Here is a 22,094-nt window from a genome sequence, read left to right on the forward strand (position 1 = left end):
AAGATTCCTACAGAAACCTCCTGGAGAGCTGGCTCATTTTGAAAATTGTTCCCAGGTGCTTTGTGTCTCTGTTCCCAGGTGTTTTGTGTCTCTTTCTTACTCAAAGATTATATGATTATCATTTTAATGTCCCACAACTTCTCATCTAGTTCTCTAGGAAGATATGAAAATGAAGCCATGAAAGCTAAGCTGTTTGGTATTTATCACACACACTCTGATTCTATTTCAGAGCTCTGGGATTTAAACAGGACGTCAGTCTTTCATAGCCCATTTGGATATCTTGGTCTTCATATAATGCTGCTGGATGAGTATCAAGAGCGACTGTTCGTGGGAGGAAGAGACCTCTTGTATTCCCTCAGTTTGGATCGAGTCAGCGACAACTACCGAGAGGTGGAGTAAAAAGCTGTATACATTAGTCACTTTGTGTCATAATGTGTAGCACGGAATATAAGAGTTTGCATGACTGGAAATGAGATAATGGAGGTTTTGTAAATGTTTTGTGCGTGACCTTTAATGTCATGTTTATACTTTAGAAAAATACACTAATTACCATATTTTCCAAGTAATAGCCCCTAAGGGTCATTGCAGGTGAAGAGATCTGGGGGTAATATAGCTATTTCTCACTGATTTTCAGCATGTTTACAGATGCAAACATGTAGAGCATCTCACACTTTATGTATACCTGATTTCTGTACCTCTGCTATATTATCAAGGTATAGTTTCTCCTGGTATTTGGGGGGAATTTCCCACAACAAAAGAGAAAATTAAAAAAAACCCAAAAACCACAACCTGCCAAACAAAAAACCCCAAATTTAGCACATCCACTATAAGAGTTATTCAATGCAGCCGATTTTCAGCCTTCTTTAGGAACTGGATTTTGCATTGTCTTTGAGACAGAGGTGCTATTAAATAGTTTCTGAAACCACAGCTGACTGGCCAACTGGGAACTGAAGTGGAGAGGCTGGAGCTTGAACTGATAGGAGTCTTGCTTCCTTGGTTCCTTCTGCCTTTGGCAGCTAGGCTTGAAAGTATGCAGTTTCAAGGAGGAACACTGGTCCTTCCTCAACATCTTGATTGTGGATAAACAATGTCTTGAAATATTTCAGAGTTTATCTACTTTTTGAAATTTCCCCAAGGTATTCAGAGACATTTTCATTCATTCTCAAATTAGTAAATGAATTAAAAAGGGAATAAATAAAGCCCCTCTGGCGAAATATGATTTTGTTGATATCCATACTGCACTGAATACTGATATTTCAAATTCTTTTCTTTCTGCTCCCTTGTTGTAATGAATATCACTATACTCATGCCAGCACTCTGGTCAGCTTTACCATAAACAACCTTGCTTATCTCCAAATGTAATTAGCATGTTCCTCTACTGTGAACAGATATAATATACTTAATCCTTTTTACAAATAGTTTGGGAAAGGCAATTCTAGATATAGGGAAATTGATATATTTAGGGAGGCCATTTAGGAATTTATCTTCATCCTCTTTTTTTTTTTTTTTTTAACTCCTCAGAGAGCAATATTATACACTGAGCTTTGCTCCTCCACAGTGAGATATGAGTTAACTCCTTTTCCATTTGATAAAAATTATTAATATCCTGTGACAAGATACTAGAGCTCAGGGATATGAAAACATTTAGGAAGCAGTTGTTTATATAAAAAAAGCTTTTTTTCTCCTCTCTTCTTCCCTGTTTGGCAGTAAATCTGTATGAGGAAAGATGACAGGATAGAGCACTTGATGCTTTGTCCAACCACCATTGTCCCGTCTGGACACTCTCGAAGTTCATTGCTCTCCTTCTTGTTGTTTTTAGATTGAAAATAAGACATTTACTCTGAAACCATATTCTCTGTCTTGAGACCTGTGTGTAAAGTATGACAAATTAATGGAAGCTCTTCTTGCCTGCTTGCTTTTTTTTATGATGTGCAAAAGATGAGAAACTGGGATAATTGGGGCTTGACCTAGCTTGCTTAGAAACATGACCTCACTGGGACTTTGCTCCCTTGAATACAAATGTCATGGGTTTTTTTTCTCTTTTTCCAGTGCTCACTCAGTGCAGATCTCATTCAGTGATAGCTAGGGAAAACTAGAATGTCCCACAGCACTATCAGCAATAGTGTGGAATTAGATATTTCTGTTATACGAGAGCTTAATTACTGAGATACACTGGGGGAAGTTCCTGGAATCGAAAGACTGGTTGATTCATTATTACCAAAGTTTTTCATTAATCTGCCTTAAACTGTGTGTTGGCTAGCCTTTGGCCTTTTCTTTCAGACTGAAGACTTTAGCTTAATTAATCCAAAACACCAGTTAAAGCCTAGTGAAATTATAAGAGTGGAGGCAAGTTCCTGGGGTTTATTCTCTCTTCTGTCACCAGGATGAGTCACTAGCTGTAGAAGAGATGTTTTGTAAGGTTGGCAGCTTTGGGGCAGATTCACATAGATCTTTTTTATATTCTGTGTTCTAGAAAACAGTTTATGTGTTTTAATTCATTGCCATCCCTTTTTCCTCCATTTGGAATACGAATATGCTCTCTAAAAACAATCTGAGATGTATCACTTCTGCTGTAAAATGATCCAGTAATTCAATTCTAGCAAGCATATTAGAAGACCCCCAAAGAAAAACAACAAAATTCATAGTGGACATAAAATGCTTTTGCATTGAGACCTATTGACTGCCAAAGTAATCCAGCATTTCAAAACAACTCAACTCGTGATGCATATGAGGTATGCATCCTACAAATCTGCATTTAATAGACTACATTTTTCCATAAGGTTCAATTCTCTTCAGCTTTCAAATACAAAGCAGCACTCTGAAGAGAAGATTATATTTTTTCACATAATTTACTAGCTGTTTGTATATATATCTATCAACATTATGTTAAGCATGTATTTTCCTGACCACTTTTCATATCCAGCAAAGAAGAGATACATACAAAATGGGAAAAATCTTTCAGGACAGAAAACTACTACTTTCATTCCTGCATTGGTTGGGGAATCCAAAGATTCAACTGTGGTATAAACTTCCCATGTCATCTTGGACAGAGAAAGAGTCTCACTTCTCCATTGGTCAAATTATATTTCCTTTGCCTTCTATGCATTTTTTTTGTACACTTGTCTCTCTCCTTTCATACAATACACACAGAAATTTTCTTTCTTAGAGCATGTAACACATCTTAACATAAGATTTGTTACTCACACTCTATATGTGTTTCTATATGAAGAATGCCCTAACACCAACAGTAGCTAGAATGAGGGAGATTATGAAACGTGGATATCAACACTTACAGAGAAATAAAGCCACACAAGTACTTGAAATTTTGTGTAAAGCAAAAGCTTTGGAGGTACCCTCCATGTGACCTTTGCTTTCCCTAAGATCTCATTTCCTTTAACTCTGCCTTTGGAATAAAACTTTACGCATACTTGGGATTTGGTCCTTAAGGCTTGTAATGATCTGATAGATAATTTTCTTTGATATCTACTCCCAAATGTATTTTAGAAAGTTTTTCAGTTCATTGTAATTGATACCAGCGCAGACCTTTGTTGACAGCAAACTTGAACCAATGCCAGTAGTTCACCACCACTGATCTAACAGCTCGTAGAGAAAGATGACCTTTGGTTCCACTTTTTGTCTCTTGTTGGAGCGAAAATGAACCGCACTCCCTATTTTCCCCACAAACTTCTTACTCTTTCTTCCTAGCTTCTGCTTCAAAGGGCTCGTGATGGCCTTGCCGTGACAAGAAGCCTTCCTACTTTGGTAAATAGGCTTGTACATGCAGATTTCAATCCACTCTAGTGAAACTAGCTATATTCCCACTCCAGAGACATCTGAACAGCAAAATCATAGCAGATCATAAATGAGATAGCACCAGATTAGGATCTGTCTCTGTTGTAATAAACTATAGAGCCCTCATAACAGATCATGCCTCTAGAGAGGGTAGCTATATTCTCACTCCAGAGCTGGCTGAACATAAGTCTGCAAGCGCAGCTCTTGCTTCTATCTCTTCTGAAAACAACGTAGGAATGTACATATTTTCAAACTGAAGTAGGAAGCACACAATTTAGCAGTGAGTTTGATTATCCATGCTCCCAAGAGGCAGGGTGGCTATGTATTTGTTGGTACATATATATATATCCAGTCATAACCAGATATTTTTTCAGAATTTGTGCTTCAGCCAAACACAAGTTATGTGTTAATTAAGCACTATTTATTGACTTAAACCAGGGACAGGATAGCTGAATTGCTTAATTGCGCTGTCATATACTAGAGTTCAGACCAGCTCACACAGTAGCCTATTTAGGCCTGAAGTGCTATAAAGCTCATATAATTTAATGAAATTAGTTTTCATTAGACATGCCATCCTGTTTTTTGAGGCTAGTGACTGAATAGGAAAGCTGTTTGGAGGCGCTAATTAGCATTCCAGCTCCAATTTAAGTTTTCCCTCTACATGAATTTGCTCAGTAGCTGTTGTCTGTACTGCCTCTTTTTTTTTTTTCCCCCATGAGGATTATATTTAAAAGTAGCTTTTTCCTGACTTCTAAATACAGTGCTAAAATTACATCATCCAGGTCTCAAGGGTTATAATATTACGATTCAAGTTGAGAAAACATCACTAAACAAGCAATTTAAAAATTTACTTCACAGTAAACTGCAGGAGTGAAGTTTTGAAAAATTATGTCTAAGCCAATAGTTATGTCAAGCACACAGACAAGTAAACTATATGTTAGCATGATGTTATTCCCATCTAGATGAACAGGAAAATTTCCTAGTAGTTATTGATACCTTGGCAAGAGATTGTAATCCTAGCAAAGGATCAGTTCAAAGCTGAAGTTGGAAGTTGTCATAACTGCAAAGTATAAACTGAAGGAAAAATATGTGGCAGGCTAAAGGCTACCATTACAGCTGATTAATATCTGGACTTCCACATGGTGCAAGCACGTCCTATGTTATGCTATTTAACTATGTTATGCTAGTTAAATAAACCAGCAATAATTGCACAAATATAATTAAGTACAGTAAGTACATCTTGGTAAAGTATTACTGACCTGAGCCGCTTACTATAGATTTCTTTGCAAACGATCAGCTGAGACTGAGCAGCTCTTCTCAGTTCTTTTAGCTGAGATAAGAAATCTTCATAAAGATTTCAAGATTAAAAACAATACTTTTTTTATGTTTTGCAGAACATTTTTTTTTACTATACACATTTTTGGCTACTGTGCTTAAGATACATGTAAAGTCAAATTATGAAACTTCATATCGGATATCATATCGGATATGCAGAGGTTTTTCTAGTCTCTAGTCTAAAATAATGTTGAAGAGATTAAAAACTTAATGTTCATTTTTAATACTCATAACCCTCCTAAGAGTTGAGTCTTAAAAAATAATTTCTGGACAAAAAACTTCCTCAGAAGACTCTGAGGTATTACTAGAGTCATAATTCAGACCTATCAACATCAGTCAACTAACATGGGGTGGCCTTACGGATAGGTAATTTGTATGAGTATGTAAGATAAATTCCTACACCTCTGCACAACCCGTGAAAACCATACAGACATATCTGCCTTTCTTAATCCTCTTAGGAATCTTTTTCTAAGATAAGCCATTGTAAGTATCCCAGTAGGAAGTACACATATGGCTGAACAAACACAGAATAAGGCCTTTGTTTGGAGAAGGATTTGAGCAGCAGACACTTTGGAAAGCAGGTCCCTAACAGCAATGGTAGATACAGGGACAGAGGGCAGGTCTTAGCTTTCTAATTAGAGCAACTCATCTGGGAAGAAAAGACTTCCAACTCTGCAGGAGGCTTATGCACACATCCTCTGCTTCTCATTAGATCGTGGAACAGATCCTCCAGGAAGATATGTCAAAATATATGAAAGGCAGGGAGGTGACCAGACAGCTAACATGGCTTCACCAAGGACAAATCATGCCTGACTAACACAGTGGCCTTCTGCAATGGCGTGACTGAAACACTGGACAAGGGAACAGCTACACCTCTTCTACCTAGCCTTCTGCAACACCTATGATTCTTACCTCTAAACTGGAGACATGGATTTGATGGATTGATTAGTAGATGGATAAGGAATTGGCTGGATGGACACATCTAAAAAGTTACAGTCAATGGATCGATATCCAAGTGGAAACCAGTAACGAGTTGTTTCTCTCAAGGGTCTGTATTGGGACTAATATTATTTAATTTCTTCCAGAAGAACATAGATAGTGGCATTAAGTGCACCTTCAGCAAGTTTGTGGCCAACACCACGCTGAATGGTGCAGATGACATGCTGGAGGGACGAGGTGCCATCCAGACAGACCTTGACAGGTTGGATGAGTGGGCCCATGTGAAGAAGTTCAACAAGACCAAGTGCAAGGTCCTGCATCTGGGTCAGACCAATCCGCAGTATCAATACAGGGTGGGGAATGAAAGGATTGAGAGCAGCCCTGCGGAGAAGGACTTAGGAATATTGGTGGATGAAAAGTTGGGCATGAGCCAGCAATATCCCAGGAAGCAATGTCCCATGAGCCCAGAAAGGTGATTGTACCCAGCTTGCATCACAAGAATTGTGGCCAGCAGGTTGAGAGGGGCTATACTTTCCCTCTACTCCACTCTTGTGGGACCCCATCTGGAGTCTGACCACCCCACCCACTCCCCTCCAGCTTTGGCATCCCTAGCACAAGAAAGACATGGACCTATTAGAGTGGGTCCAGAGGAGAGCCACAGAAATTAGCAGAGGGCTGGAGCACCTCTCCTATGAAAAAGGCTGAGAGAGTTGTGGTTGTTCAGCCTGGAGAAGAAAAGGCTCCTGGGAGAACTTATTGTGGTCTTTCAATATGTAAAGAGGGCTTATAAGAAAGATAGAGACTTCTTACCAGGGCCTGTAGTGACTGGCCAAGAGACAAAGATATTAACCTCAAATAGAGTAGATTTGGATTAGATATAAAGAAGAAATTATTTACGATGACATTTGTGAGACACTGGAACAGGTTGCCCAGAGAAGCTGTGGCTGCCCCATCCTTGGAAGTGTTCAAGGCCAGGCTGGACAGGACTTAACTTGATCTAGTGGAAGGGGTCCCTGCCCATGGGCTAGATGATCTTTGAAGGTCCCTTCCAACCCAAACTCGTCTATGATTTATTACTCTATGCTAAGGACTAAATTCTTGTTGCTTACACTGCAGCTGTTTTTTTTACCACTCCAGACAAAGCAGGGGCACTGGGATACCTCTTTGGGGTTTTTCTGTCATAATTCCATGTAGGCATTTAATTCAGTATGCCTGAAGTGGAAAATATCCATATATTTTCAGTAGCACTGGGACTAAGTATCCAATTGCAAAAATAATCACCTACACACAGTGTATTTAATATTTGATTATAGGGTCAAGTGTTTTATTCCCTTCGTGGTTTCTTTGTTCCTAACAGCCATCTACACCTGATACGGACAAAAGCCCCCATTTTAGCCTGATAGTAAGAACATTTCTTTGGGAAGTGAAAACTGTGACTTCAAACTTTTAAGCTCAGGATATCTTAGAGTTCATATCTCTTAACTTCTAGGCTTTGGTTGCTTATTCAGTCCTTGATGAGCAAGTAAAGTAAATGACTGTGGAGCCTGATTTTTGCACTGAATGAATCAGGAATGGTATGACCAGGGCAACTGGATGAGTTCTCTCATGGGAGTGCAGCAGAGTTTAGGTACGTGCACAGACTACGTACACAGCAGCAATCCAGAGCCTAGATAACAGTTACTTCTGATCATACAGTCATAGATGGCTATAAGACCATCTGACTGAAAACAAATGTTCTGATTATTTTAGGTTCCTTGCTGGGTTTAGATGGTCTCTCAACATAGGTGGTCTGATTTGGGCATTGAGACATAAATACTGACAGGCTGCTGAAGTTGGTAACAATAACATACAACCAACCTCTGGATTTTAAGGACTAGGCCTCTAGGATTTGTAATTTATCCCCATTTTTCTTGTAGTTTATTTTTCTTCTAATTTATCACCATATTTTCTTTGGTTAGAATTTTCAAGAAAAGTAATTTAATTCAATTATAAATAAGGAAGAAAAAGAAAAAGCTTAGCAAAAGAACTTAATTTTAAAATGTTTTCCAGATAGAATAGTAATTTCTGATTGGACTATTAACAAAAATGTCTTAACAATTACATGCATTTTTTGATACTTATTTGGTTTCAGCCAAGCCTGATATCACTGAAGTGAGCATGTTTTTGTTTTCACTTTTCAAAGTTCTAAGAAATTAAGTAATCATTCCAGTCTGCTCAGTCATTGTTTAACATTGTTTTCATCCAAATAAATCATGCATCTGGAATGAAACATACATTTTATACAGTTGGTAACTGAAAAAAATTTCACTTGTGTAATTTGGCTTTAGTTCTAGTAATTGACTCTGAAGAGCTGATCCTATTCCCATGAGGTTAATTGCTGACACTCATTAACTTCAGCATAAATAATTTTCTTTCCAAAGTGCCACTTAAAGCAGGAAATCAGTAGTTCAAAATTAATATCCTATGTAGAAAGTCACTGACAAATCAGCAGAGATGTTTCTACTGAATTTATATAAAATGTTCAATACATTAAATTTAAATTCTGTTGCTTAGTATTAAGCTTGATGAGTTACTGTAAGAAAAAGTTATGTTTCAACAAAATTATTTCTTACCTTAATGTAAACTTTTATAGATAATTAAAAATTAACCTGGAATATTTTACTTGAAAACTGTTCAAATGATAACAGAAACTTGATTAAACTTTATAACATACAATTAGAAGTGTATATACAGTAAGATGACTCACTTGTAAAGACAAGTGCAAAGTCCTGCACCTGGGACATCATAACCAACAAGCTCAGTACCTGAGTGATGGTGGAGCAGCCTTGCTGAGAGGGACCTGGGGGTCTTGGTCTATAAGGTGAACATGGTCAACAGTGTGCTTCCGTAGCAGAGAGGGCAGACTGGAACCGGGGCTGCATCCACAGGGGCATTACTAGCAGAGATAGAGACGTGCTCACGCCACTCTACTCTGTGCTTGTCGGGCCTCACCTGGAGTACTGTACCCAGTTCTGGTCCCAACAATTCAAGAAAGATATGGACAAACTGGAGAGGGTCTGAAAGAGGACCACAGAGATGATCAAAGGGCAAGAACCTATCCTACGAGGAAAGACTGAAGGGGCCAGGTCTTTTCTCCCTGGAGAAGAAAAGGTTCAGGTGGAACTCATCACAGTATTCCAGTATTTAAAGGGCAGGTACACAGAGGATCTCTCTTTATAAGGAGCCACATGGAAAAGACGAGGGGTAACAGGTACAAGTGTGGTAGGTTGACCTTGGCTGGAGACCTGGTACCCGCCAAGTTACTCTATTGCTCCCCTCCTCACCTAGACAGGGGAGAGAGAATATGATGAAAATCTTGTGGGTCAAGATAAGGAGAGTGAGAGGTCATTCAGCAATTACCATCATGGGCAAAATACGCTCAGCTTGGGATCCAATCAGAGTAAAAGAGAAATAAACTCAAACCTTAAAATCCTTCCTTTTCTCCTCCTTTCATCCCAGGCTTGACTTCACTCCCACTTTTCTCTGTGTCATTCCCCCAGTCAACACAGGGTGATGGGGAATTGGGATACAGATAAATCTCTGCCATTCAGAGGGAGGACTTCTCACACTCTCCCTTGCTCTAGTGTGGAGTCCCTCCCATGGGAGATATGAACTTACCCAACGTGAGTCCTTTCTGCAGGGTGCAGTCCTTCAGGTGCAGCCTGCCCCAGCCTGGGCTCCTCTCTCCATGGGGCCACAGCTCCTGCCAGAAACCTGCTCCAGTATGGGCTGCCCATTGGGTCACAGACTCCTTTGGGTATCCCCCTGCTCCAGTGTGGGGGTCTCCCCAGGCTGCAGGTGAGTCTCTGCCCCACTGTGACCCTCCATGGCTGCAGGGCACAGCCGGATTCACCATGGGCTGCTGGGGAATCACTGCTCCAGCACCTGGAGCACCACCTCCTCCTCCTTCTCCACTGACCTGGGTGTCTGCAGAGCTGATTCTCTCACACATTCTCACTCCACTCTCATGCTGCAGCTGCTGATGTGCAGCAACTTTCTCCCCTTCTTAAACAAGTTATCCCAGAGGTGTTACCACCTTCCCTGATGGGCTCAGCCTTGGCCAGCAGTGGGTCCGTCTTGGAGCCAGCTGGCATTGACTCTATCAGACCTAGGGGAAGCGTCTAGCAGCTTTTCACAGAAGCTATCCCTGTGCCCCCCCCTCCCCCATCAAAACCTTGTCATACAAACCCAATGCAACAAGTTGCACCAGGAAATAATAAAGAAATTCTTTACAGTGAGAAAAATTAATCACTGAATCTACTTTCCCAGTGATGTGGTGGAGTCTGCATCACTGCAGATTTTAAAGATGTGATAAGAAAGGATGCTAAATAATCTCATCTAGGCTCCCTTTCCCATGAAATGTTGGACCAGATGATCTTTTGAGGTTCTTTGCAAACTGGGATGTTCTGTGATTCTATAATTGTCTGCTACAAGACTTTCACACGAAAAGCAGTGAAAAAGTTGGATTGACATGACAAACTTCAAAATGAATGATTTTCTGTTTGGGGGCGGTCTAATTATTAACTTATTTATTTTTCCTCAGATCCATTGGCCTAGTACACCTCTACAGGCAGAAGAATGCCTAATTAAAGGAAGAGATGCTGTAAGTATCATTAATTACAAATCTAATATACTTTAATTATACAAGTGGATGGTCCAAAACAAAGATTCAGGCATTCCTATACATGAGAGATCATAGCACAGACATAATTCTAAGTGTTGCAGATTAAAAACATGTAACTACTCTGAACACACTAAATTATTAGTTTAATTGCTTTTCACAGCAGCTCAAAACAGGCAATAAAGAGTTTGGATCATCTGAACTTTCTCTTAATTCTTTTTCTGATGATCTCAAAGAACGTACTTTAATAATCTTCTTTTCCCATTTCTATTTCCCTTTCTTATCATACAGATAGGATACCTTTTCCATTCAAATTTTTTTGCATTTTAATCTTTAAAATTCACATTCTCCAGAATGCTTTCAAAATGGCAGTTAAATTATAAGTAATTCTGAAATATATTCTAAAATATTTTTCCCTATAGGTTTTATGGTTTATTAATAAAAATATTCTGTTTTAATGAGCCCCCAGACTGTTCTGTTGTTGTGACCCAGTGTTTTGACTCTAATCAGGTCCCGGGGAAAGACCTGAAAGCTCACTGACACACAGCAGCTGATCGCATTGGCACCACAGGATGAAAGTTCTTCTAGATGGGAGCTCTCTTTTAATTTTGCAGTGCACCAAGCTCATTATCTACACCTCACAAACACACAGCCACTATAACACCTAATAAATCTCATGGCTGAGAGAGCTCATACTGTACCAAAGGATTAGAAAATGATGATAGTTTTACAGCAACAGTGACAGGAACGTAGGACTCAGAAGGGCGCATGCACAGTTTTCCCACACAGTTGCAGCAAACAGGCAGCCTTGATGATAACCACAACATATTCCCAGTGAAGATTAGGAAGCTATAAAGATTCCTGTTAAAGTATAAGCATGAGAACTTTCCACAACGAGAGAGTTGATGAACCAGATTGGAAAATATTAATAATAATAGACCATCATGACACTCACCTGGCCTGGAACTGATCCACTTTGAGGTATCTTAAAAATTCATTGCATTTTTCTGGATGCTTTTGTACACTGGAGAATTTTAGGTGGCTTGGGTTGAAAATGGTGTTTTTCTACATTATCCAAACTTTGTGGTCATATTAAATGAATCCAAAAGCTAAATTCTGTGAGCTTTATTTAATAGTACCTCTCAGTATAGGCTGTTATTACAGTTAAAGCTCTGTCATCTTCCCTTTACCACTACATGAAGGGATTTATTTACTGCTACTTTGACAATATTCTTTGGGTTAAGTACAGAAATATGTATTGTTGTTCCAATGTAATGTAAAGGTACCCCCTCAGACTCAGGAAATTTTCTAAAAATCAAAATCTTTTATAATAGAGTGTGTTGCAAATGTGCATTGTAATAAATGTGATCATTTAAAGAACTTCATATGTTTCCCACATCTCTCTGTACTGTGAAAGTTAGGTGTCTTAATTTTTTAAAAGAAAATCACAGAAATTTTAACTAATCACAAGACTCCAGAAGTGGAGTCTTTAAGAAAAACATGTTGAAATTGTAAAAGCTGGACATACTGTAATCACGAACAATACCAAACTGTATTCTGATCCTCACATGAGACCTAATTATGTGTGGGACTATGTGAATGAATGACCAATTAATTCCAGGGAAACTTTAGTAATTTTCATTAGCATGCTCAGTATTCACTAAGTTAAATTGCTCAACTTGAAAGGAATCTAAATTAGAATCAAAAGTTTTCCTATGATTTTTCTTTTCACCTCCATTTTTGTAGCCATAAACCAATATTTGCTTAATGGCAGTATGTCTTAAAGTCAACTCTTCGCTGGTTCTAAGTTCTGAATGCTGTTTTTCACACTGTAAAGTCTCAGAAAAAAATGACTCATCAGTGCTCTTTCAAACTTTTTTGCTTATTTCAATGCTGCTTCTTTATTTTCTTTTACAAAAGTTCTGAAACTTGGAGGATAACAAACATAATTAATAGAACTGAAAATGTTGCGATAGGCATCTCAGTGTTGAGGTAATTAATGTGTTCCCTGCTACCTCTGTCTATATAACAGAACAGGCCTCTTTTACAAGCTCTTACAAACTTTAAAAACTATCAGTTCATCTTGTAGGAGTAAAATTGCAAGTACTGTACTCATAAACAGTTTCAGAGAGCTTGTGACGGCCTTAATAGGACAGCTAGAAAAGCCTTGTCTTAACAATATGTGCATCATTTTAAATTCAGGCCACACTTCTCTGATGTGGATCAAGTGAAGGAAAAAATCCTTCTGCTCTCATCCAGTGTGCCAGGGAAAACACCTGTTGGCTTGTGGATTAAGAGCTTTTGATCCTTTCACTTATTTTATCAGTACTGCAAATCATTCAGATATAGAAATCAAATTCCGTAGTGATGACTAACTGAGAAGTTTCAGATGGATAAAATTCCACAGACCTATTAATATGTCTACAGAGCTTCCTAAAGAAAATCACATCATTTAATTAATTAATATAGTAGGAAGAAAACTTATTTTAATGTTCACTTGGATGATGCATCTCTTCCTTTTTATGTGTACAGGATATTATTAGTAGGGTCAGCAGTAATGCCTCGTTAGTTGTCTGAAACTTCCCAGAATAGCACCTTTTTCATTTGTTTATAAATGATAGATCTATCCATTTAGAGTGACTTTTTTCTATATTTGGCATCTGCCTCATCCTGTTTTTTCTGGAGAAAATTTTAGGCATTTTTATGAAGGCACACATGAGAAAAATGTGTAATCTTTTGCCCATTAAAAAAAATCCCAAGATCTCTCTTCCTCCACGTTGCTGTTGAGACTAAGATCAAGAGCTGCAGGCATATGTGGATATAAAAGGAAAACATGGAGTAAAGACCAGACCACCACTGAGAGAGAACAGAGGGGATAAGTCAGGAAGGTCAGACTTGGAGGGGAGGAAGAATGAGGAGCAGCATCAGTGCCCATCTATTTGAAAACAGCAGAGCACCATGAAATTCCTGTGTGTTACCATTCTGCTACCACCAGTTAGCAAACGTTCGTGAAATGCAAAGTGGTCACCTCTGAGCGCTGATCCATGTATAGGGATTCACATCCTACTACTCTCAACTAATTTTTCTCTCAATTTTTCTGACAATTTAAGTAGCAGGTTTTTTAGTGGGTCTAAAAAACTTTGTCCGCGTGAGGGATCATGTGGATACCATGTGAAGAAAGACCCTTATTTTTTTTTTTAGTTTCCTTTTTAAAAAAGTAATAAATGAATTAAAAATCCAAAAGTAAGATATTACAAAGTTGATTTGCCCTTTGCATATAAATATTTAACTACACAACAGGTTACCCGCTTCTGTAGGTCACCCTCTTCTTTCAGTTAGCATGATATATCTTCAAGGTGAATGGTTAAGGAGAATCATGTAGCAAAGGAGATTTACACTGCATGACACAAGATTTTGAAGAAAGAAGGTGGTTTCTTAGTTTTGAACTCATTGTGGGTTTGCAACAGCTGAATTCTGCCCATGGCCCTGCCACAGACTCATTCTCCACGACATTAAGTTCTTGCAAATGTTCTCATATAAATATAGCAGTCTGAAAACTAGAGTAATCGGCAGCGGACAGCAATTTTTCAAAAAGGAAATTCCTCCACTCTGTTTTACACATTTATTTTAGGACAGAATTAATTGCCTTTAGGAGATGTCTGGCCTTCTTCGTTGACTATTGAAAAAGCCTTGGAGAATATCATAAATTGCATGCCTAAACTTTAGAATAACTGAAGTCAGCTAAGATTAATCCCATTATAATTGTCTCTTTAAACTTAATGTGACTGCTTTAAAACCCAGGGTCTGAGTTGAATAAATGTTGAGCAATGAATGTAAATGAATAAAAATTTTGCTCCAAACCTAGAAATTATTGCAAAATGTTAAATACTCTGTAAGACTGAGTCCCAGGAGTCCAAAATCAATGCATACTTTTATCTCACTGTCTCCATTTCTAATTTAGCACAGAGAGGATAATGACCCCACATCTCAAAGGCATGTTTGAAAATTTTTTAATTGTAATATTTATGAAACTGCAAATACACTAATGAGCCCCAGAATATTGCCTTGGGGAAAATTAATAATTTCTTCTTCAAAGGAGGATTTCAACAGTGGGAACAGATAAAGCATGAGACTATAGAATATAAAAACATATTGATTAACAATTAATTACACAAGAAATTACTGGTGCAGTGGTCTTATGGTAAAAAACATAAGAATTAAGTGTTATCTTAAGATAAAGTTTATTTAACTTGAGAGGGAACTCATTTGCTGACTATTCACATCTCATGCATTGAGTCTAATATCTAGTGCATCAAAAATATTTAGTAAAACAAACATTTAGATTTGCAGAATATATCTGAGACTAAGGAAACACAAGTGTGTTTTATAACATAGCAACTTTTAACTACTTAAGCACTTAAAATCAGTTGTAATAAACCAGTGCTCTAAATTTGCTTTTTTTATATCGAAAGTATCAATCCATGATTTTGGTGGCACTGAGGTACTAGCATGAAGTAGGAGAAATAAGATGTTATATTTAACAGTATAGAAAGTTTTGATATGCCAAATATCACCTAAGGGTACCTGATGTATTTTGTAAAAGTCTTCAAAACTGCTAATATTTCCCTATGTTAATTTTTTATGTAAACTAGGATGAATGTGCAAATTACATCCGTGTCCTTCACCGATACAATAGAACACATCTTCTGGCTTGTGGAACAGGAGCTTTTGATCCGCTCTGTACTTTTGTTAGAGCTGGACATCCATCAGAGGTAAGAAATCTGTTTTACAGTAGTGACTCTTTTGGTCTGGATTCCTGCAAAGCCCCTATGGTTAAAAACAAATATTTAAATCTGAGTGCTCAGGGTTCTCATACAAATCATGTAAGATATTTTCACTGATGAAATGTAATGCTGGTCTACAATTCAGTTTGTGACTAGATGAACTCACTCATGATTGAAAGTATATTTTGAAGAATTATGCAAAGAACTCAAAGTAATTTTCATCTTAGAATTTCATTACTAGATAAGCTCATAGAGCAATTATTTCCAAAAATTATTAAATATATTGGGGGTTTTATCTAAATCTGGGGGCTTTTATAAAAAAAAAGAAGAAACGCTATGCCATATAAAAAAATACATATTTGTTTGATGACACATGGAATACCTTAATAATTTTTTGTTAAATTCAGCTTCTTTTGGTTGATCATATCCAGCAAGTGTGTGCTAGCTCCTTAATGACACTTGTAGCTGAGTGAAACAGCACTTCAGAGAAGATCATTAAGTGCAGCATATAATAAATTTGGTCAATGTATTTAATATGCAAAAAGAGCATTTGTCTGGATTTTTCAGAAAACTGGATCCTTTCTGTCTCTGTTATATCAGGGTTAAGGAATCAGCAAAATTACCAATTTCTCATTTTAAAGTAATGTATATGCCTCCTTACACTTTCAACATAATCCTCATTATATGCAATCTATGTGTTGCTACGTGAAGGCCAAATTGCTGACTGGTTGGTCCTCCTGACATTCTGCTTCCTTGCATCTTTGTTTCATTGTATTTCCATTTCCAGTCTAAAATATGTAGGGCGTTTATGTATATATTTTTTAAATTCCTGACATAAAAAAAGCCTTCTTAAAGGGCTGAGTTTCTGCAGTTGTTATCAGATGGAATTTGTGGACAAGTTTTACATTACTTTACTAGGTCTGGACCTTGGAAGTCCAGAATAACTGAAAATTGGACACTCATAGTTACCCCTTATCATATACTTAGTAATGCCGAAGAAATCATTTATTTGGTTACAAGGTAAAACCACTGGTAAGGGATACCACTGCTATCTGAGCTGCCCTGCAGTCAGAGGAGGATTGCACTAGGCTGTTACAGATGCACATGTGATGACAGCTTCAGGAATCTGACCAGGGATTCTTGGTCACAGGGATTCTTGGTGAGGTGGGACCGTAGCCCAAAGGTGAGATTGGCTTCTACTGCCAAATATCAGGAAGAGATGCTGGACAATGGTCTTGCTTAGTTGGTTCACATGTAGTGATGTCTCCCACTAAAGCTCAGCACTTTTCATGCACCTGATGATAAAGCACCATCCAAGAGTTCTCGCTTCCCAATATGGCCAGGAGTGGGGTTTTCAAGCTAATTGCAATTACATGAATCCACATTGGAGACATGTTCAATTTTGTACATATTAATAATACAGAGTGACCATAAAGAACAACCTTATGGATGAGCATGACAAAAAATAGTTTCAAAACTGATAAAGTCACAAGCGCTTTCCTTTCCTTTTTCAGATATTTCTGAATATTTGCCAAAAACTTTATGCTACCTTATAAATACTCAGTTGATGTGTGTACATATATATAGAAAAGAAAAGATGAAACTGCTGTGTTTCATGGTTTATGCAACTGAACATGGATAAATTGGAAAAATTCCCCTATATCCTAGAAAATTAAGGATAATTTTTTTAATTATGTTTGTTTCTTTTTCAGTTATTCCACATCAGAATAACTCAGATTATCAGTTTATAAATAATGTTTCCTCCAGTTCCTTTTTCTCACAAATTTCAGCTTAAGCTTTCCAAACCCAAACGGGTTTTATTTTGTCTTTTACATCACTTCAGTTGTTGTCCTCCACATTTACCAACAGCTTTGTACATAATGATTTAAAGCAGCTACAGTTAAAGCTTGTCCCATACCTACATATTGGTGATTGGTCTATTGGTCAGAACAACAGGAAATCAGAGGACAGGGGGTGGAGCTGATTTTAAATGAGCACTTGGTTCAAATAAATATTAATTGCAGATATAATGTTTTTTAAAGTGTACTCATATAAATCAAGTTATTTACTTTAGTAAAAGAAGTCTGAATATGATTTTCTGAGTAAAGATGCACCCCGTTCACAGACCAAACTAGAACCACATGACCAGACCAAAGATCCAATTCGTGCTGTATACCTCCAACTGATGTTAAAACCAGACGCATCTTGAGAAGCTAAGACCCCATCATGGCACTTACATTTGATGTTATTTGAACTGCAGAAATGCACTCTCTTCTAAAATTGAGGAAGGGACTAAATACTAAACAATTTAAAATAAGACAGCTTTGCATGTCTCTTCTGCTCCACTCATGAACCTCCTGTCAGGCTTCCTGGTACTGTTTAAAGGAAGCAATGTCTGTATATTTAGGAACACTATTTAAGAAAGCATAAGAAACAGGCTAATAAAAATAGAAACAAAGCAAACAAAAAATGAGAAACAAGATTTGTATATAAGAACGTGTGGCCCATGATCCTACATACGGATGTATCACTGTCCTTCCTTCCCTTCTTTTTGTTTATTATTCTCTTTTTTTAAACTGAAGCTCTAAAATTTTACCCACACTGATGTCATGGGAAAATTACCATTTTTTTTGTTTGTGTAGACCAACAGGAAATACATTTGCTACACTAATAAGCAGTTGTATTAGTTTCTGTTATCTGAAAAGCTGACCATCAGGATTAGAAAAGACAGGTGCCATGTGTATGGTAGGTTAAAAATAACACATGCTATGTGATTGAGTGGGCAAATCGTAATCTTGCTTTCTTTGACTGATAAAGACATCATGTAACTGCAGGAAGTGAAGGGACAAGAGCCTTCCTCTGAAAACTGCAGTTCAGCCCCTGTTTGCTAATCTCCCTGGTCAAAGTATCAGTGTCTCATGACTTCTGATGACTGTCTCCCCATTTCTCCCATCTCGCCTCTCTTCCCTCTTTCTCACTGTCTGACTGTCATGGAAGGGAGAGTAACAAAAGAAACATTCTTAAAAATATAATGATACTATTCGATTTCTCGACAGGAATGAAAACATGTTTCTTAAAAACCTAGTAAAACCCAGACTTTTTATTTGAAGGGTGAATGCTGGCTTATAATATGCAGTTGTATGCAATTCTTAAAATGCAGCTGGCTGAACAGAAAGTTTTTTTAGATTCTGTTGTACCACCAGGTGTATTTAGGGCTTATATACATTTGAACATTAACACTCTGCAAACATGTTGAAGCATAAAGGGCGGGAAGTAAAAAGGGAGCCCTTATAGAAGACCTAGCTAACAGAGCTAGATTCACTCTTCATGAATTCAAATACTTTCAAGCTGTGTCTTGCAGAACACTAAACTCTTCACAACAAATAGTGAAGGCAAAAGATTTTTGTCTCCAAAAGTAAGAATTTATTGCATCACTGGTAGATCCTTAATCATGGGAACTTAATGAAAATCAGAACCTTTAAGTTTCTCAAAAAAAAACAGTAAAAATGTCTGTTCCCCTAACCAGTCTCTCCAGAAAATAGTCACTGACAGCAACATGAAGCTTTTTATCTTTTTCTTTCTAATTACTTTGACACTGATGAATGTTGTTTTCCCAAATTTAAACATTTCAGAAAATTGCCCAACATTTTTCTGCCATTTAGAAATAAATTACAAATTTGAAAAATAGGAGTGCTGACTTTGCAGACAGAAGAACTATGGGTGGTTGCAAAAGTGTATATTTCAAAATCATGTTCAAAAAACCCATAAACATGTTAATTGCCAGCCAGTGAGTGAGTTCATTATCACTGATTTCATGAAATGTTTCCAAATGTAAAAAATCTACGCAGGTCAGAAAAGGATGGGTTCATCCAGTTTGTATTTGTCTTTCATCCAGAAATGAAGGAGAGTTCATTTCAGTAAAATCAACTTTTTTTTCTGAACAAAACAAGAGTCATAGATCCTCCACCCCAAATTTCCCCTGATGAATTGAATATGCATCTTTCCCAAGTCTGTGATAAAAAAACCCCAGAGATAAATCCTCAAGACAAATATACAAGATGAAGATAAGTGCAGAAAAAAATATTTACTCTGTTTTCATTCTCACCAAATTGACATTTGTCACTCCTGTTGCCTTTGGTGACAATAAGGTGTGGGGAGGGGTGAAGTAGTTGCATTCAGTCTCTTCCTGTTGCAGTTATGTAAACTCAGTTTTGGCAGTAGAAGATGAGTAAGGGGAGAAGTGTTTTCTGTCTCAGTCTGTTTTTCCACATCTAGCTGCTAGTAAACCAGTATTCCACTACTGTTCTCTACAGCTGAAAATACCCTAGGTGAATGATGAAAACCTTCAACCTTCAAACCTAGATGAATCAGATGAACTATCAGCAGTTAGGCAATGATTTTGTCTTAATGAGCTATGTATTCAGAAGAGCAACAGGTTTTAGGGGTGCCACAGAGGCCTTCCAATGATCCAAACTGCCTTATTAACTAAGTCACAAAGCACCTTAAAGAACTCCAGATGGGAGTTCCACCAAACACAGATAAAGAGGTTGGTCTGCCTCCACAGGGCCTGCAAAATGAGTGGAAATTCCAAAAGAAAACAATGTGCAGAAATAACATCACAAGTTTCTGCAAACTATATGGTGACAAGATAGAGCTGATTCCTGGACAGGAAGGCAAAACTTGCTGAAGGAATGAAAGTTGTGGGAATAATTTTTCATCCAGAACACACTGTAAATTTTTAATATGTACACTGAGCTGGTAGAGTACCATTTTCAATTCCTCAACTGGTGCTGGTTTGTTTGGGACAGAGTTAATTCTCTTTACAGTAGCTAGTATGAGGCTATGTTTTGGATTTGTGCTGAGAACTTCTTTAGTTTCTCATACAGCACCTGTGTTCCCAGCTCCTTCTCTACAAGTAGCTGGGAGGGGATACAGCCAGGTCAGCTCAGTATGTTAGTTGTGGGGAGGTGACTGAGGGATTTGGCTCTTGGGACTCTCAGGTCTCTCAGGCTGTTTCTGGTTCTGGCTATGGCTCTGGCTCTTCTGGGACTGGCTGAGCATCAGTTGGCAGATGGTGAGTGGTTGGTTTTTTTTCTTTCTATTGTTGTTCTCCTTTTCATTACATATGAGGAGGAGTAGTAGTAGAAGTAGTAGTAATAGTAGCATTTTAATTACATAGTAGTAGTAGTATGAGTATAATTAGTATCATTATTGTATTTATTTTATTTTCAATTATTAAACTGTTCTTAACCTGTGAGTTTTCTTACCTTTCCCTCCTACTCTCTCTCTCATCCCACTGGGGAAGGAGGACATGAGCAAGCGGTTGTGTGGTGCTTAGTTGCTGGCGGGGGTTAAACCATGACAGTCACCCTTTCCACAAAATGCACTGGTAACTTCTGGGAGTCTCTCCTAAGTGTTACTAATCTGATGTATTCCTTAATATGCGATTTCCTGTTCAGTTAGCCAGATGATGATTCTGCTTATCAGGGAACAACAATTTTCAATTCTAAGTCTTTAAGACTTGTAATAAAGGAATTGTCTTTCATGAAGAAGCAGGAATACTTGTTTTCTTAGAGTTCAGTCAAGTTGGAATTACTTCTATTTCATTGGATGAAGGAAAGAGAACTTCTTTTTCTACATATTCTGTGATTCAAAGCAAAAACAGAATAAAGTTCAGCTGTGCAATAAGTTTTCCATCTGCCTCTCCATACCAGACAAATGCAGGCGACATGAGCTCCTCAGCTCTTGCTTTAAGAAACTGAAGTGAATTGACATAGAAGTTAAAGAGAGAATGTTCCAGTCATCTCTCAGTTTAACTTTTACATGACATAATTTTTCTGCTCATGACCAGCATTTGGTAATATCATCATTCTTTCAGCTTAGTTAAGAAACAAAATTGTATACATATTTATATCTATTATTTTAGGATATTGTATCTGACATATTTTTATAATCAAAACAAGCATTGATCTGTCCAGTTACTCCCTCTCCATGCTTTTTCCTATTACCTCATCTGCGCTCTCAGTTTGCAGAGGATTAAGGAGGCGGAACATCTGGTTTCACTGACCAAACAGAAGTGGGTGTTGGTCAGCCCTTCATTAGACAGAATGTGTGACAAATTCTTGCCCTGAAAATATTTTCTCAGAGACATAGTGTCCCTCTGCACGAAGAAAAAGTCACCAGTTAGAAAATCAGCCAATAAATCTTTGCAGGTTTTTCAAGTCACTGTATTTATGGAATATAATCTGCAATCCTAAATACTACAAAATTGCTTATTTATTGCAGTCCTCTGCATCTATAGTTCATGTGAAATTAGTCATTAAGCTGGGTGATGTTTAAACCAGTATCACGTCTTCATATATATGAGGTGCTGCCAAGTAAGCAACATGGCGTCATAGAATTTTTTACCTGTGGGGTTCATTATATTTTCTAGTCTGAATGCCCACATCACAGGCTGTCAAACTGCACCAAAACAGCCAAAACCTCCAGATTTCAGTTAGATTAAAGCATCTCAGGTTTTGGAAGTTGAATATGCATACATTTCAAGAGATACTAAAATGGTACCTAAACTCATAATAGGCAGG

General features: G+C 37.7%; 1 protein-coding gene across 1 annotated transcript in view; it reads left to right on the plus strand.

The window, feature by feature from the left end:
- The window catches only part of SEMA3E (sema domain, immunoglobulin domain (Ig), short basic domain, secreted, (semaphorin) 3E), a gene marked incomplete at its 3' end in the record, with an annotated part of 120,574 nt that overhangs the window by 68,329 nt on the left and 30,151 nt on the right, over window positions 1–22,094 (plus strand). Inside the window, exons 2-4 of the mRNA XM_010148799.1 lie at window positions 230–390; window positions 10,649–10,708; window positions 15,379–15,498. Coding sequence (XP_010147101.1) covers window positions 230–390; window positions 10,649–10,708; window positions 15,379–15,498 — 341 coding nt within the window. The remainder of the gene's footprint in view (window positions 1–229; window positions 391–10,648; window positions 10,709–15,378; window positions 15,499–22,094) is intronic.

Source organism: Eurypyga helias, unplaced genomic scaffold (assembly GCF_000690775.1).
Source record: "Eurypyga helias isolate BGI_N326 unplaced genomic scaffold, ASM69077v1 scaffold913, whole genome shotgun sequence".
Lineage (NCBI taxonomy): Eukaryota > Metazoa > Chordata > Aves > Eurypygiformes > Eurypygidae > Eurypyga > Eurypyga helias.